The sequence below is a fragment of the Pygocentrus nattereri genome, chromosome 4 (genome assembly GCF_015220715.1).
Source record: "Pygocentrus nattereri isolate fPygNat1 chromosome 4, fPygNat1.pri, whole genome shotgun sequence".
Classification (NCBI taxonomy): Eukaryota; Metazoa; Chordata; class Actinopteri; order Characiformes; family Serrasalmidae; genus Pygocentrus; species Pygocentrus nattereri.
Window position 1 is genome coordinate 7,845,536 of NC_051214.1, and position 15,933 is coordinate 7,861,468.

At 39.2% G+C, this 15,933-nt stretch overlaps 1 protein-coding gene and 1 long non-coding RNA gene across 3 annotated transcripts; both read right to left on the reverse strand.

Annotated features, from left to right (window-relative positions):
* Positions 1-252: 252 nt before the first annotated feature.
* On the reverse strand, positions 253-7,698 carry LOC108416515. The gene is made up of 9 exons (XM_037537486.1): positions 7,425-7,698; positions 6,723-7,034; positions 5,913-6,218; positions 3,243-3,362; positions 3,032-3,133; positions 2,873-2,940; positions 1,939-1,995; positions 967-1,026; positions 253-443 (listed from the first exon to the last, which is right to left on the reverse strand). Exons 1-9 carry the CDS (start codon positions 7,468-7,470, stop codon positions 336-338), a joined length of 1,179 nt encoding a protein of 392 aa, XP_037393383.1. The 5' UTR covers positions 7,471-7,698; the 3' UTR covers positions 253-335.
* A 2,813-nt stretch (positions 7,699-10,511) lies between these two features.
* On the reverse strand, positions 10,512-15,474 carry LOC108416784. Of its 2 annotated transcripts, XR_005130169.1 has the most exons (6): positions 15,165-15,474; positions 14,463-14,774; positions 13,646-13,954; positions 11,841-11,897; positions 11,269-11,403; positions 10,512-11,159 (listed from the first exon to the last, which is right to left on the reverse strand). It is a non-coding gene; the product is annotated as an uncharacterized LOC108416784 (long non-coding RNA). The 2 variants fall into 2 exon arrangements; XR_005130168.1 differs by having other exon boundaries at positions 11,841-13,954.
* Between the last annotated feature and the right edge of the window lie 459 nt (positions 15,475-15,933).

A 15,933-nucleotide genomic window follows, 5' to 3' on the forward strand; every position in this document is an offset into this window, starting at 1 on the left:
GTGTATGTAAGTGTGTGTGTATGTAAGTGTGTGTATGTAAGTGTGTGTGTGTGTGTGTGTGTGTGTGTGTGTGTATCTGCATGTGTCTGTGTGTCTGTCCATATGTGTGTATGGAGGGGTAAGTGTTTGTGTGGGTGTGGGAGTGCGTGTGTTTATCTGCATGCGTGTGTGTATCTGCATGTGTCTGTGTGTCTGTCCATATGTGTGTATGGAGGGGTAAGTGTGTGTGTGTGTGTGTGTGTGTATGTAAGTGTGTGTGTATGTAAGTGTGTGTGTATGTAAGTGTGTGTATGTAAGTGTGTGTGTGTGTGTGTGTGTGTGTATGTATGTGAGAGTTAGTTCAGTTTGATGCTGGCGTACTCTGTGGTTTCTTCAGTGTCCAACAGTACAGTTGCTGGTGTTGATCTTTTGTTGTGGACTACAGTAGAGTACGTCACATCGTCCTGCAGAAATAACACATTAACACATGTCAGCTAACACTTCAGCATTAAAATACTATTTAATAAGCCTTAACAAGCCATTAGCTAGCAGCAATGATTAGACTTGTACTTGTTTTCTCAAGACCAGTTGAGGACAAAATAAATCCTTTATTTAAATTTTATTTTCATAGTTTTTTATATATATAAAATACTGTGTAAAACAGAGTGAATTTAAACTTTACACTATAAAATATATGAATAAAAATGCTCTCGAAACGGTTTAGTTCAGTCTCATTGCTGCTTGATAATTAAGAGCCATTTGGAAGCTTGATAAGCTGCATAACAGTTGTTGTTGATGTTGATAAGGCTTAAAAAGGGGCATAATGGACACCAAATACGTGCAAAAGTTTATGATGTATAACAAACAAAGATTCTTTAAAAGTGCTTGTTTCATAAGCAGCTTCTTAATTACCAACTATTGGCTTGTTGGACAGATGCTGAGTTGTTATGTAGGAAAGAGTAAACATACGACTGCAATATTACTCACGTTTTCAACTTTTGTGCATTTGGCTTTATTTACACCAGCATACAGTCCCTCGTAATCATCCTGCAGGAACACAAATTTGGTAAATTATACAGATTATGAACTACAATGAATATGAATAGAATACAGTAATACCTACCTTCTAACTACATTAAGGACTCCCAACGTCAGTCCTTGGGACTCTTTTCAGGTTATTGTGTTTTCCTGCCTCTTACATGTAGAACCACATACAACAGGTTTTCCACCATGGAGAATAACCATTTAACCACGCATAGAACCCTGCATGCATTGAAATGTGTGGTTCTCTATGTAACCTTTGTTAAGAGTATACCATACTGGTGCACTTTTTGGGTTTAAAGCCCGACTGCAGTCCATCTGTTTTCTGAAGACCAGTCAATTGCAAGAACTCATGTATTTTACATTTATGGCATTTGGCTGACGCTCTTATCCAGAGCGACTTACAATTTGTAATTGCTTTACACTGGTAGGTGAAGGTGGTGTTAGGAGTCTTGCCCAAGGACTCTTATTGGTATAGTGTAGGGTGCTTACCCAGGTGGGGGATTGAACCCCAGTCTACAGCGTAGAAGGCAGAGGTGTTAGCCACTACACTAACCAACCACTGTGTGGTTTGTGTATTTTGTATTTTTATTTCTAGTTACTTAATTCTGTGCTTTGAAAATGCTAAACTCAGTCTAGCTGATGTTTGTCATTAGCAGTGAGTTCAATGTTGGCTTAATATCCTATTTAAGAGTTTCTCATTTATTATAATAATTTATATTATAAATGATTGCTTAATAATGACGCTGACGGAGAAGCGGATTAGAAAATGGATGGATGGGTGCTTAATAATGTAGTATTAAGCAGCTTAATTACTAACTATTGGCTTATTAGCCATTATAATATTCTCCTATACTGAAGCACTACAAAATGTTATTATACACATGGAAGTAAACACATGATTGCAATGATACTTACTGTTTTTTTTATTTTGTTCCTATTGTCTTCATTTACAGTGGTAAACAGCACTTCGTTCTGTAAAACACAAATTTGGAAATTTAAGGTTGTAAACACATTAAAATACAGGAATATTAAATCAGACTCCATGCTTTGCACATTGTTGTGTTTTTCCTACTTTAAAACATTTGATCTAGTATATCAGCTAATTCATGAGTCGAATAAGGGGTGCTAGGTAAATTAAAGAATAAAAAATGTCCATACAATGGGGTCTCCAAGACCAGGATTGGCAGCCCCTGAGCTATACTCATTGGTTATATATACTCTCAGCACAAATGGTTTTATGACTAAGAACCATATACAGCAGGTTCTCCATGCAATCAACCATATAAACATTCAAATGTGTGACTATAACCATTTTTAAGAGTCGTCCTTTTTGTACTATCAATAGAAAACTACCAATAGAAAAAGACCACCTCTGACAAGAGACCACCAGTGAAATGAGACTCCATCACCAGTGGAAAGAAACCATCACTGGACCACCAGGTATTATTAAGTGGAGAATTTCCAGCACAGCAGTGGCGCTAACACAGTAGCAACATGCTACTGTGTGTGGTGCTAGTAGAAGTGTATCAGCTGCAGCAGCACTACTGAGGTGTTTATTAGACAAACATATCTTGCTGGAAAGCTTTGATTGTGCACGGTTACTCTACAACTAACATGCACAGTTTATTTTAGCTGTCCTCTTTATAAGCCTGCATTCACAGACACTACACCACTGGATATGCTTTGTCACTGGAAATAAATGAATTACATTACAAAAAAAAATAAAATTATTTTATTACACCATGTACGTTTACTTCCAACTTCTATAAAATCGCAATTTCTAAGCTTCAAAGCTTGTATAACAGATGACATCTTAACACTAAGAGAGAAGTCATACTTCTGATCCTACCTGTGTCTCCTGATCTCTTCTCCATTCTGGTTTTCTCTCACCGTCCTCCATCTGCCCTTGTCTTTTAGCTACAGAGTCAAACAAGAGTCAAAGTGCACAGAAGTCCAAGCACTAAGAGTGTAAGAAATGTAAATACAGTGTTTGTGGATGTGTGTGTACCTCTGTATCTCCAGTAGATGACCCCAATCAGTACCATTAACAGCAGTAAGCCCCCCACAGTAGCATAGATGATCAACTCTTTGGTTGATGGACTGGATACATCTGTAATAGAAAGAATAATGAAGGTAAACATTTATGTTACTGTGTGTGGAATTGGTTAGTACACTTGATTATATGCTTGATCAGGTTAATGAAATGAATGCATAATAACCTTGTTGTGTATGAGATTTGGTTGAAATGACAGTACTGCTTCCATCAGACTTCCCGGTTGATTGGGGGTTTGGTTTATAGATTGAGGGCGATGTAATAGTCATGGGTTTAGCTGTGGCTGCTGCAAGAGACAGAACTGATGTGCTGAACATAATAATTCATTTGAAAATGCATTATAGGCAACTTTTTTTTTTTTTTTCATTTTTCGCATACACAGGGCTTTATACACACAAAATTGTCTGTAAAAATCAATGTCTATAAGAGTCTATGAACACATTCATGATGTTATTATGCATTAATAAGACATTATAAACATGCCTGTGGCCATGTTTATTATACATTATGAATTTTGCACATAATGATTTAAAAATAGTGTTCATAACATGTTAAATGTACCACAGAATCTCAGACCCTGGCCTACATTATGGGTATACAGTATATTATTGATAGACATATATTATTATAACCCTACTATGAGAACTGGGTGTGTGCTTGAGTATTGTTGCAGATGTTGTTGCTCTTGACTGCCTTTGCTTAATGGTAATATTGTACTCAGAGGGGCTCTTCTGCAGAGCGGTTTTGGCAGATAGTGGAGTTGCTGTGATGTGAAATGCAATAGTTTTAGTACTATTTTGTACGTTGGTTAATTGATATCAACTTTATTAGAGAAAATGTATTTTCAGTTACACATTAGCTGTTATTTGGAGTATTCGACTATGTAATTAAGAACACTTTCTTGCTATACTGGAGTGCTGTAACTCTCACTGTGCTCTGATAGACCTCATCTTATCAGCTTTTCTGCATATCTCACAAGTGTGTGAGATTCTATGAAAACTAATTAAAATGGTCCATGGTGGATTATGACAAAGCAAAACAGACTAGAACAAGCAAGAAAAAGATGAAAGGATTGTGGACACCTTAGAAAAAGTCTTCAGAAAATGCTAAAGGGAGCAGATTAGCTAGATTGGTGGACTGGATCCGTATAACTTGAGTATCTCCCATGTGTGTGAGGTTTCATGAAAACTAATTTAAAAAAAAGCTTTAAAATAATTGCCACATACACACATGTGAAGCTAAAGTTAGATCCTTATTTGCAAGCTTATTATTCAGTTTTTCTATCCCACTTCAAATTTTGCTGTGATTACAATGAGGTGCCATTAATGTAGAATGAATAATGAAGAAGAAGCTGGTGAATACAAAGCTAAAATCAGCTGAACACCGTTAAGTTCAGAAAAATCAATTACCAACATTACTTAACATTAATAAATGGAATTGGAATTTTTCATGCCTGCCAATGAGCTGAACAGCAGATATAAGGAGTCACCAGAGCTGCTACACTGTTGAACACGTCTTACTGGCTGATGTAATGCTGCATACAAAAACTCAAGCTTCTGTGTCTTTATCTACTACACTAATGAGTGTCCTTCTAAAAGTACGGCACTATATTTGCATAATATTCAGTGAGCTAGCATGAGTTGTGATTAATAACACAGCAGGAAATCTCAGCTGTGTGGACTTCAGCTATCAATGGATAAAATATAGCAAAAGATCAAATTACACCGAGGCAGTGATCTCACATATATAGTTTAATATGCTTTAAAACTGAGACGGAAATTTAATGTCAATAACGTGCTTCACTACTTTTGCTGGATTGGTTATGGCTGTGTTCTCATAAGAAACCTGCACTGCACAACCAAATGAAACTGATGATGCCTACCAAAAAGGTGGCTGTGCAATTGTGCAATGTCATTGGAATATTATGAAATCTTTTTCATGTTTTCTTGTTTTAAATGGATCTAATGAGCTCCATTTTCAGACTGCTTTTCACAGAGGAATTAAGTTTATCCAGCCTGACAAAACGTGGTCTTGATTTCTAAGGCATCATATAACCTGGACAGATAGCAGAGGAGCCAGAAATTAGAATAAATAAAAATCAGAAATTTCTTTCTAAAGTATGGAGTGACTACATACTGAAGAATAACCTGAGATGCATCTTCATGAAACAGTCTTCAACAAAGCATATATGTTTCTAAATGATGGGCTTGAGGCTAAAGGACAAAAGCATATTCACTTGAGGATTCCTAGAAAAGACAGTGTGTAACTCTTGCGTGTGTCAGAGTAAAGCCAGACAGGACTGACCCAGGACAAACCACAGCCTAATAACTAGAAGACAGGCTAACAGACTGAAACCAGGAACAAAATTCAACAGAAATAACAAGAGAACAACAACCCGAAACAGGCTCAGAATTCCAAGATAAACATGTAAACATGACTTCACCAAACAATGTAGAAACTAAAAGCCATTCATACAAACACAGGACTAAAGGAGAAACTAGAAAAAGGCAAACACAATGACAGAGCAGATCCAGATACCTGAGATAACAGGGCTAAAAAGATCCAAGTGAGCAGTGATGAGGGGCTGGAGTTTTGTTGGAAAGATCCAATACAGAGTCCCAGTGTGGGGACTGTGAGACAATATAAATGTCCCTTCTGTAGACATTATAGAACATGATAAACATTCATATACTGGAGAAAATGTTAACTACTGCTCACACCCTCAATACAGAACCCTCATTAAAGCTCTTCTTGGAGCATTTGTACTGGAAGGATAACAAATCTTACACAGTTCATTCAACACACTTTGCACTCAGAAAACAAACCAGTGTTTTACCTTTAACAGTGAGTCTGATGTCTGTGTATCCACTTGGCAAATCACACCTGTAATCTCCTCCATCCTCTTCAGTCAGGTGTGATATGAGTAGAGAGAGATTTCCTGGAGAGTGACCATTAACCAGCTGAACTCTGTCTCTGTACTGACCACTTTCAAAGGGGATCCTGTCCCACTTTTGATTGTATTTCATCCAGGTGAATGTCTTAGGTTTGACACGTAGCTCAGTGCAGGAGCAGGGCAGCAGTACTGACCCTCCTGTATGAGCTGTGATATATAATGTTTTCTGACGGTTGGTCAGAGTGCAGCCTGTAGAGACACATTCAGGATTGAGGATTGTTGTATGCAGGTGACGACTCATCCAGAAGCACTAAATGAGGCCTTATAAGTAAGAATGACCAGTAAAAAATGTCTTAACACATAGTTTATCATCAGATACCAGATCACTGAAGTTCTCTTTCACTATTTCTCCACACCTGACTACGGCCACTCACAGTAACCACTATTAAACAAGTACTGCATTAATAAAGGTGCCCTACAAAACACTTAGCAATACCTTGGCAATATAAAACAGTGTATTACTCTTGATCTCAAAGATGGAGTGTCATTATATGTAGCTAAGCACCACAACAACTGTTTAATAACTTCACCATGATTATTAAAGAATCTAGTATCATTAGTCGCTCTTTCAGTACTACTGCAAAACCAGAGACCCAATGCATTTGGAATGTTTAACAACAAAGTTTATTATATCAGGCGTCTAGATATGAGATGATCTCTTCACTATGTGTGTGGATCAAAACAGAGTTTTACCTTTAACTGTGAGTCTGATGTCTGTGTATCGACTTTCCAAATAACACCTGTAATCTCCTCCATCCTCTTCAGTGAGGAGTGATATGAGTAGAGAGAGATTTCCTGGAGAGTGACCATTAACCAGCTGAACTCTGTCTCTGTACTGACTCCTTTCACTGGACATCTCTTTCATCATGTCGTTGTCTGTGTAAAGTTTTTTCCAGGTAAATCTCCCAGGTGTGGCTTGTGGGTCAGTGCAGTAACAGGGCAGCAGTGCTGACCCTCCTGTGTATGCAGTAATCTCTTCAAACTTTCCATCTTTCAGTTTGCAGCCTGCAGAAACACACCAGGCAATGATCTTCAATATAATCACACGTGCAACACTTGATCAACCATAAACAGAATTTTACTGTAAAGCCATCGTTATAAAAAGACATGCTTGACCACCTAAACACAGTTTCCTAAAGCTTTCAGTTACTAATGTTATTATACTGTAGAGAAACTCACTTCAGCCTGAAACAGCTGAAAAAGTTAGAGCTACTTTAAATAAGTGTGATGTGGCTTTGAAGGCAAACAGTCAACTCCAATAATTTGAATTGCTGTGCAGTTCATATCCTTCCATTCCCACGTCATCAGTAAGATTACAGCATGATTCAATATGAAGATTTACACAGTACTGTGTTACACTAGTGTCTACAGTAAGAGATTTAATGCTTCACTCACCTTCAGCAATGTGGAGCACAAGCAGCAGATACAAACCAACCTGCATTCTTCCTGAGTTACAGAGCCTCCTCACTACATACAGAGACAGCACGACTGCAGATATGACCACTCGTACAACCCGCTCTACTGACCGATCTGTCAACTACTCACAAACTACACCACCTCAGGACTTCTGCAGAGCTCTTTACAGACCTACAGTCCACCTGACACGACCAGCACACGATCAAATCCTGTATCTCTCTCAGCTGGACTTCACTGGACTCTTCTGCACTCAAACGTTTGCACCTGAAAGAGGAACTGTGTTCAGATGAGCTCGTCTTTCTCTCTCTGTCACTCCCCCACACCAAATATAGTGATGTGACAGCATCCTGTCAGCTCTTCCTCTTCCTTCTCTTGTAGTACACAGTGAACGACATCTCATGTAGTCATATGTTGCTGAAGCCACTGCCCTCTTTTTCTCTCTGTACAGTCACTGGACACTTTATTAGAAACCCCTCATTGTAGCTCCAAGAGTCCAAAGACTGAGAACTGCTGTGCAGAGTGCAGGTCACACAGCAACGAAGTCTCGCCTGGTTAGTAGCTATAAAAGTGCATTGAGGATGAATATTTGGAGATGAATAGAAAACAGTCGAATGTTGAGAAACATTTTACAAGAAATTGTTCTACTGTTGAGGAGAATGTTCCTGTCGGAAATGGGAGGAAAGCAGCTACAGTTCAAGGTTAAAGCAGAGCAAAGTAAACCTGTGTGTCACGATTGGCCCCTCCCAGTCCTGTCCATGTGCGTTTTTGTTTTGGTTTTGTAACTCCGCCCCTGATTGTTTTCACCTGTCTCTTGTTGTCTCTGTGTATTTAAGCCCTTTGTTTTCGCTGGTCGTTGTTTGCTCGTCGTGTTTGTGCTGTTTGAAGCTGTGTGTTGGTTTGAGTCTGTTACTTCTCATGTCTGAACCTCAATATCTCCGTGTTGGCTATATGACCTTGGACTGTTTCGATCGCGACCCTGGATTTGCCCTCAATAAGTCACTTACCTCCGCACATGCGTCCGCTACCTCCCTCCTCGTTACACTGTGTTTTCGTTTATATTTTTTTGCCTGTATGAGGACATCAGCACATACTGGACATGTTGTGGCTCCCAAGGCGGTTAGATTTTTTTTGAAAGGACAAAATGGCTCTTCTTAACATTTGGCTTGTGACTCCTGACCTAACCTGGCTTTTAATGCAGAGGGAGCCGGTCAGATTTCTCGCTCATCTAGTGTTTTTGGAGAACTTGTAGAGAGGAGAATTCCCACTCTGCAATAACTTCTGGTTCTTTTAAACACTAGAGGGCGCTCCCAAGTGAGTCCAAAATGAATGGGTTGATATTTTATCAAAATCATAGCTTATAAACACTTAAACATTTTAATGTAAAAGATTGTGATCATTTCCCGAACAGTAAACCTCAGAAAACATTTAAACACTGCTGTTATATTTTAAACAGCTTTTAAACCTGAATTAAAGGAGTTTAAAATGGCAGCTCATGCATGTTCATGACGTCTGTGAGCACGATTAGCCAATGAGCTGCTCAGCTTGCCAATCAGTCATCACTCTTCAGCAGTAATTCCCGCCTCCTGCTGGTGTTTTTGCTATGTGCCGTCACAGACCGTCCAGACGCTGCACTTCCCCATTCCCACATTCCACCGTTTGTGTTACACTAGCATTACATTATAAATTAAAACTGAGAAAATCCCTTCTTGGCATTCGTGATCGATTCAGAATCATTCGCGTCCGAATCACAGTGCATCTCAGAATGGATTTTTTCCCTCAGCCCTAGTGTCTGCCCTATGATGAACTGGCGACTTGTCCAGGGTGTTTTAAAATGAGGTGTGACACTATAACTGCACAGGAAGCACCGACTACCATTTAGCTAAAGACTCCATAGATTAATGTAGCTCTAATAGTATGTTTGTGTCATGATGTAACGACCTGGTCAATGTTTGGCCTTAAATCATCAGATTAAGTGACCCTTTTTAGTCCCACAACAGGGAAATTTCACCTGCAGCATTTAACCCCTCCGTGAAGTGAAACACCACATACACACTAGGGGGCAGTGAGCACACCTGCCCAGAGCGGTGGGCAGCCTTATCTGCAGCACCTGGGGAGCAGTTGGGGGTTAGGTACCTTGCTCAAGGACACCTCAGTCATGTACTGTCGGCTCTGGGGATCAAACTGACAACCTTCCAGTCACCGGATTGGTTCCTTAACATCCAGCTGATGACTGCCCCTCATTCAGTGATCAACAACATGAAACTTCAAAGGTCAGTTTGGGAAATGGAGCTACTTTTAAAAAGTGATGTTCCACCCAAAAAGCAGTAACAGGACAGGAGAATTTTACTGTAACTTCATAAGAACAACACAGGAGCTGTCCACTTATTATAAAGTGTAACTTTTACATATATTTATATGTATTGTACATTCAAGTATATTAGGTACAGCACAGCTGTTGACCAAAGCTGGACCTCCTTTACAGCTTGCAGATGCTAGTGCTAACTAGCCTAGTATTGTCTGCTAAAGTGTAAACTAGGTGAGATTTGCTGCTGTTTAATTCACTATTTATTAACACTTTATTCATTAACTGGTTCTGTGGCCCTGCAGCTCCGCATGGTTTCAACATTCCCTTACATTAAAATACCTGATCCAGCTCATCAACTGATTAACGAGCTGATCAGGTGTGTTGGTCAGGCAGGTGTTGAGTCTGCGGACCTGTGGGGAGAAAACACAGCACCAGCTAAACACAGTAAAGTGTGGAAAATACCCCTGATCACTGTCAGCTACCAGTTACTGCTGCTGAGAGGAAACAGAAGGGAATAAAGTCGACATGTCATGGTTGGCCGTTATATTCTGGGAGTTATCAAATCTGATACGTTTACAGAAAATTTCATATTTTATTTAAAATGTTTGGCACAAAATTAACTCCATAGGAATGTAACACCAGTAGTAACATTGTTGTTTCATGTGTTATTAATCTGCAATGGCAAGTTACTGGGTACAATATAAGGTGAATCCATCCCCCACCCACCACCCCCCACACCCCACACACTCACCCCTCTCTCAAAAAAACCTACAAATATATTTACATATTATCTGATATGATGTACAGATTTTTTATTACTTAGAAAAAATATATTCAGTAAAAAATGCCCATTTTGCAGTTTATTATCTAAAGGGCAAAAACAGATTGGCACTTGTTCATATCCTGTTCTGAGGGTCAACCAAGTCATATGAGTAAAAACTCCAGTTCTCTGTTCCTCTGTGTGCTTGTCACTAGGTGAACTATTCATTAGGTCTGTTGGACATTGGCTGGTCTTCTTGTTATGTTTTTAGTTGAAAATCTTTTTATTCAGGTGTTTTTGTCCATAGCTGGTCTGTTGATCTGGTGTGGAAATCAATATCTGGTCTGTTGATCTGGAATGTAAGTCAGTAGCTGGTCTGTTGATCTGGTGTGGAAGTCAGTAGCTGGTATCTGGATTGAAAGTCATTAAATGGCCTGTTGGTCTGGCGTGAATGTCAAGACCTGGTCTGTTGATCTAGGATGAAATCAGAAGTTGGTCTTTTGATCTGGTGTCAAACTCAGGAGTTGGTCAGCAGATCAGGTGTTGTCAGTAGCTGGTCTGTTGATGTCTGTTGGTTTTATTCTCTACTGTACAATCACTGCTCCATCTTCTTCATCATTGCTGTAGTAAATTGTAGAAGCATCTGGCACTTAAGTGGTTAAGATAAACAAGAAACTTTCATTTTATGCACAAATCATGTACATTTTGAATAGAACAACAGTATCAAGACTGCAGTGGCTTGATTGTGTAGTTTGTACCTTTGTTTCTCTTGGTGTGATAAACCACAGCTACTATAATGTGGAGAAAGATCACAGTCACCAAGGCAAAGGGGACGAAGGGCAGAGACTGATGAGGTTCTGCATCACCAGCAGCAACATTCAGGGTTGACTTTCCTAAAAAAGTCAGGGCAAACAGCACAATATAAGACAGTAGAACCATTATCTGACCATTAAAAATTGATAACACTTTTCTTAGATGGACCACTGTGGGCACATTCTCCGTCTTTCTTTAACTAACACTCAACTAAATATCTATTAAATGCAAAACCTACTCCTAAACCTAGACTTAACCATAGTATTAGGTAACATCAATTAAGCAGCACCAGAAAGTTTGTTAGCTAAGTACGTATCTTTATATCAATTTCAAAGGGTCATCAAAACAAAGCATGACTAAAAAATGAGGTCATCTTAACAGTCTGATGCTTCTGAGGAAACCTGGACCTGATCCATGTCTCAAAGGTAGTTAGTCAGCAAGTTACATTCATGCTGTTTACATTTGATTCACAAGATCATATGTGAAGCTGATATCTGTGAATGGAGTTTACTGTTACCTTCATGAGAAGACATTGTGGAAGAAGGTAGAGTTGACGTTCTCAGTGTTGGAGCTGCTGGAAAGAGAGGAAACTTTGACAGTATCTAATAAGTAATGCCAACAACACGTTCCAAAAAAGTGGCCGTTTGGGAACTGAGGAGACCAATTGCTGTGATGGATCTCATCTAATCACCCTTTCTGCAGCAACAACACTGCAGGTGGATGAAGACCAAGAAAAACAGATTAGAACAAGCAAGAAAAGATGAAAAGATACGTGGACACTTTAGATAAAGTCTTCAGAAAACGCTACAGTGAGCAGATTAGCTAGATTGGTGGACTGGATCCGTATGAATTGCAAATCTCCCAAGTGTGTGAGATTTTTATGAAAACTAATTAAAATGTTACTAAAATTAAATTTAAAAAAGCTTTGAAATAATTAACACCTACACATACATAACGCTAAAGTTAGCTCCTTATTTGCCTCCTTATTATGAAAAAGAAGCTGCTGAATAAAAAAGCTAAAATCAGCTCAACACAAATAAGTTAAAAAAAAATCAATTACCAACATTAATTTACATCAATAAATGCATCTGTACTCATGAAATACCTCAAACTTCTGCTTGGAATTTTTCATGCCTGCTTATGAGCTGAACAGCAGATATAAGGAGTCACCAGAGCTGCTACACCATTGAACACGTCTTACTGGCTGATCTAATGTTACATAAAAATCCTCAAGCTTCTGTACTTTATCTACTACACTAATGAGTGTCCTTCTAAAAGTACGGCACTATATTTGCATACTATTCAGTGAACCAGCATGATTTGTGATTAATAACACAGCAGGAAATCTCAGCTGTGTGGACTTCAGCTATCAATGGATAAAATATAGCAAAAGATCAAATTACACCGAGGCAGTGATCTCACATATATAGTTTAATATGCTTTAAAACTGAGACGGAAATTTAATGTCAATAACGTGCTTCACTACTTTAGCTGGATTGGTTATGGCTGTGTTCTCATAAGAAACCTGCACTGCACAACCAAATGAAACTGATGTTGCCTACCAAAGACGTTGCTGTACAATTGTACAATTTGATTATAATACTATGTACTAAAGTATGGAGTAACTCCATGTCCTGAGATGCATCTTCATGAAACAGTCTTCAACAAACCATATATGTTTCTAAATGATGGGCTTGAGGCTAAAGGACAAAAGCATATTCGCTTGAGGATTCCTAGAAAAGACCGTGTTTAACTCTTGCATGTGTCAGAGTGAAGCCAGACAGGACTGACCCAGGACAAACCACAGCCTAATAACTAGAAGACAGACTAAACAGACTGAAACCAGGAGCAAAATTCAACAGAAATAACAGAATAACACGACCTGAAACAGGCTCAGAATTCCAAGATAAACATGTAAACATGACTTCACCAAACAATGTAGAAACTAAAGCCATTCATACAAACACAGGACTAAAGGAGAAACTAGAAAAAGGCAAACACAATGACAGAGCAGATCCAGATACCTGAGATAACAGGGCTAAAAAGACCCAAGTGAGCAGTGATGAGGGGCTGGAGTTTTGTTGGAAAGATCCAATACAGAGTCCCAGTGTGGGGACTGTGAGACAATATAAATGTCCCTTCTGTAGACATTATAGAACATGATAAACATTCATATACTGGAGAAAATGTTAACTACTGCTCACACCCTCAATACAGAACCCTCATTAAAGCTCTTCTTGGAGCATTTGTACTGGAAGGATAACAAATCTTACACAGTTCATTCAACACACTTTGCACTCAGAAAACAAACCAGTGTTTTACCTTTAACAGTGAGTCTGATGTCTGTGTATCCACTTTCCAAATAACACCTGTAAACTCCTCCATCCTCTTCAGTCAGGTGTGATATGAGTAGAGAGAGATTTCCTGGAGAGTGACCATTAACCAGCTGAACTCTGTCTCTCTACTGACCACTTTCAAAGGTTATCCTGTCCCAATTTTGATTGATGTATTTGTTCCAGGTGAATGTCTTGGGTTTGGCACGTAGCTCAGCGCAGGAGCAGGGCAGCAGTACTGACCCTCCTGTATGAGCTGTGATATTTAATGTTGTCTTATGGTTGGTCAGAGTGCAGCCTGTAGAGACACATATTCAGGATTGAGGATTATCGTATGCAGGTGATGACTCATCCAGAAGCACTAAATGAGGCCTTATAAGTAAGAATGACCAGTAAAAAATGTCTTAACACATAGTTTATCATCAGATACCAGATCACTGAATTTATCTTTCACTATATTTCTCCACACCTGACTACGACCACTCACAGTAACCACTATTAAACAAGTACTGCATAAATAAAGGTGCCCTACAAAACACTTAGCAATACCTTGGCAATATAAAACAGTGTATTACTCTTGATCTCAAAGGTGGAGTGTCATTATATGTAGCTAAACACCACAACAACTGTTTAATAACTTCACCATGATTATTAAAGAATCTAGTATCATTAGTCGTTCTTTCAGTACTACTGCAAAACCAGAGACCCAATGCATTTGGACTGTTTAACAACAAAGTTTATTATATCAGGCATCTAGATATGAGATGATCTCTTCACTTTGTGTGTGGATCAAAACAGAGTTTTACCTTCAACAGTGAGTCTGATATCTTTGATGCTGCCTTCAACGTCACATCTGTGCCATCCTCTGTCCTCTTCAGTCAGGAGTGATATGAGTAGAGAGAGATTTCCTGGAGAGTGACCATTACCCAGCTGAACTCTGTCTCTGTACTGACCACTTTCACTGGACATCTCTTCCCATATGACTATGCCTGTGCTAAGTTTCTTCCAGGTAAATCTCCCAGGTGTGGCTTGTGGGTCAGTGCAGTAACAGGGCAGCAGTGCTGACCCTCCTGTGTATGCAGTAATCTTTTCTTGCTTTCCATCTTTCAGTTTGCAGCCTGCAGGAACACACCAGTCAATGACCTTCACTATCATCACCTGTGCAACTCTTGATCAACCATAAACAGAATTTTACTGTAAAGCCATCGTTATAAAAAGACATGCTTGACCACCTAAGCACAGTTTCCTAAAGCTGTCAGTTACTAATGTTATTATACTGTAGAGAAACTCACTTCAGCCTGAAACAGCTGAAACAGTTAGAGCTACTTTAAATACGTGTGATGTGGCTTTGAAGGCAAACAATCAACTCCAATGATTTGAATTGCTGTGCAGTTCATATCCTTCCATTCCCACGTCATCAGTAAGATTACAGCATGATTCAAAATGAAGATTTACACAGTACTGTGTTACACTAGTGTCTACAGTAAGAGATTTAATGCTTCACTCACCTTCAGCAATGTGGAGCACAAGCAGAAGATACAAACCAACCTGCATTCTTCCTGAGTTACAGAGCCTCCTCACTACATACAGAGACAGCACGACTGCAGATATGACCACTCTTACAACCCCCTCTACTGACCGATCTGTCAGCTACTCAAAAACTACACCACCTCAGGACTTCTGCAGAGCTCTTTACAGACCTACAGTCCACCTGACACGACCAGCACACGAGCAAATCCTGTATCTCTCTCAGCTGGACTTCACTGGACTCTTCCGCACTCAAACGTTTGCAGCTGAAAGAGGAACTGTGTTCAGATGAGCTCGTCTTTCTCTCTGTCACTCACCCAGACCAAATATAGTGATGTGACAGCATCCTGTCAGCTCTTCCTCTTCCTTCTCTTGTAGCACACAGTGCACAACATCTCATGTAGTCGTATGTTGCTAAAGCCATGCCCCTCTTTCTCTCTCTAGTCACTTGACACTTTATTAGAAACCCCTCATTGTAGCTCCAAGAGTCCAAAGCCCCCACCCCCCCACCCCGCTGATATAAAGTATGTTAGCCACTCTTGCTCTTTATAAATGGTTCAACTTACAATCCTTTATTGTTTACTGTGCATATGAAAATGTGTATATTAAAAGTGTAGATTTTAATTTGACTTTGAAAGCAAAAGTTTATTATTAGTGAAATCAATAATAGAAATGTATTAATTAATTTCATACTGTAATGTTTATCTTCATTTTTATTGAAATAATATTCAATTAGCCATTTTCATCCCA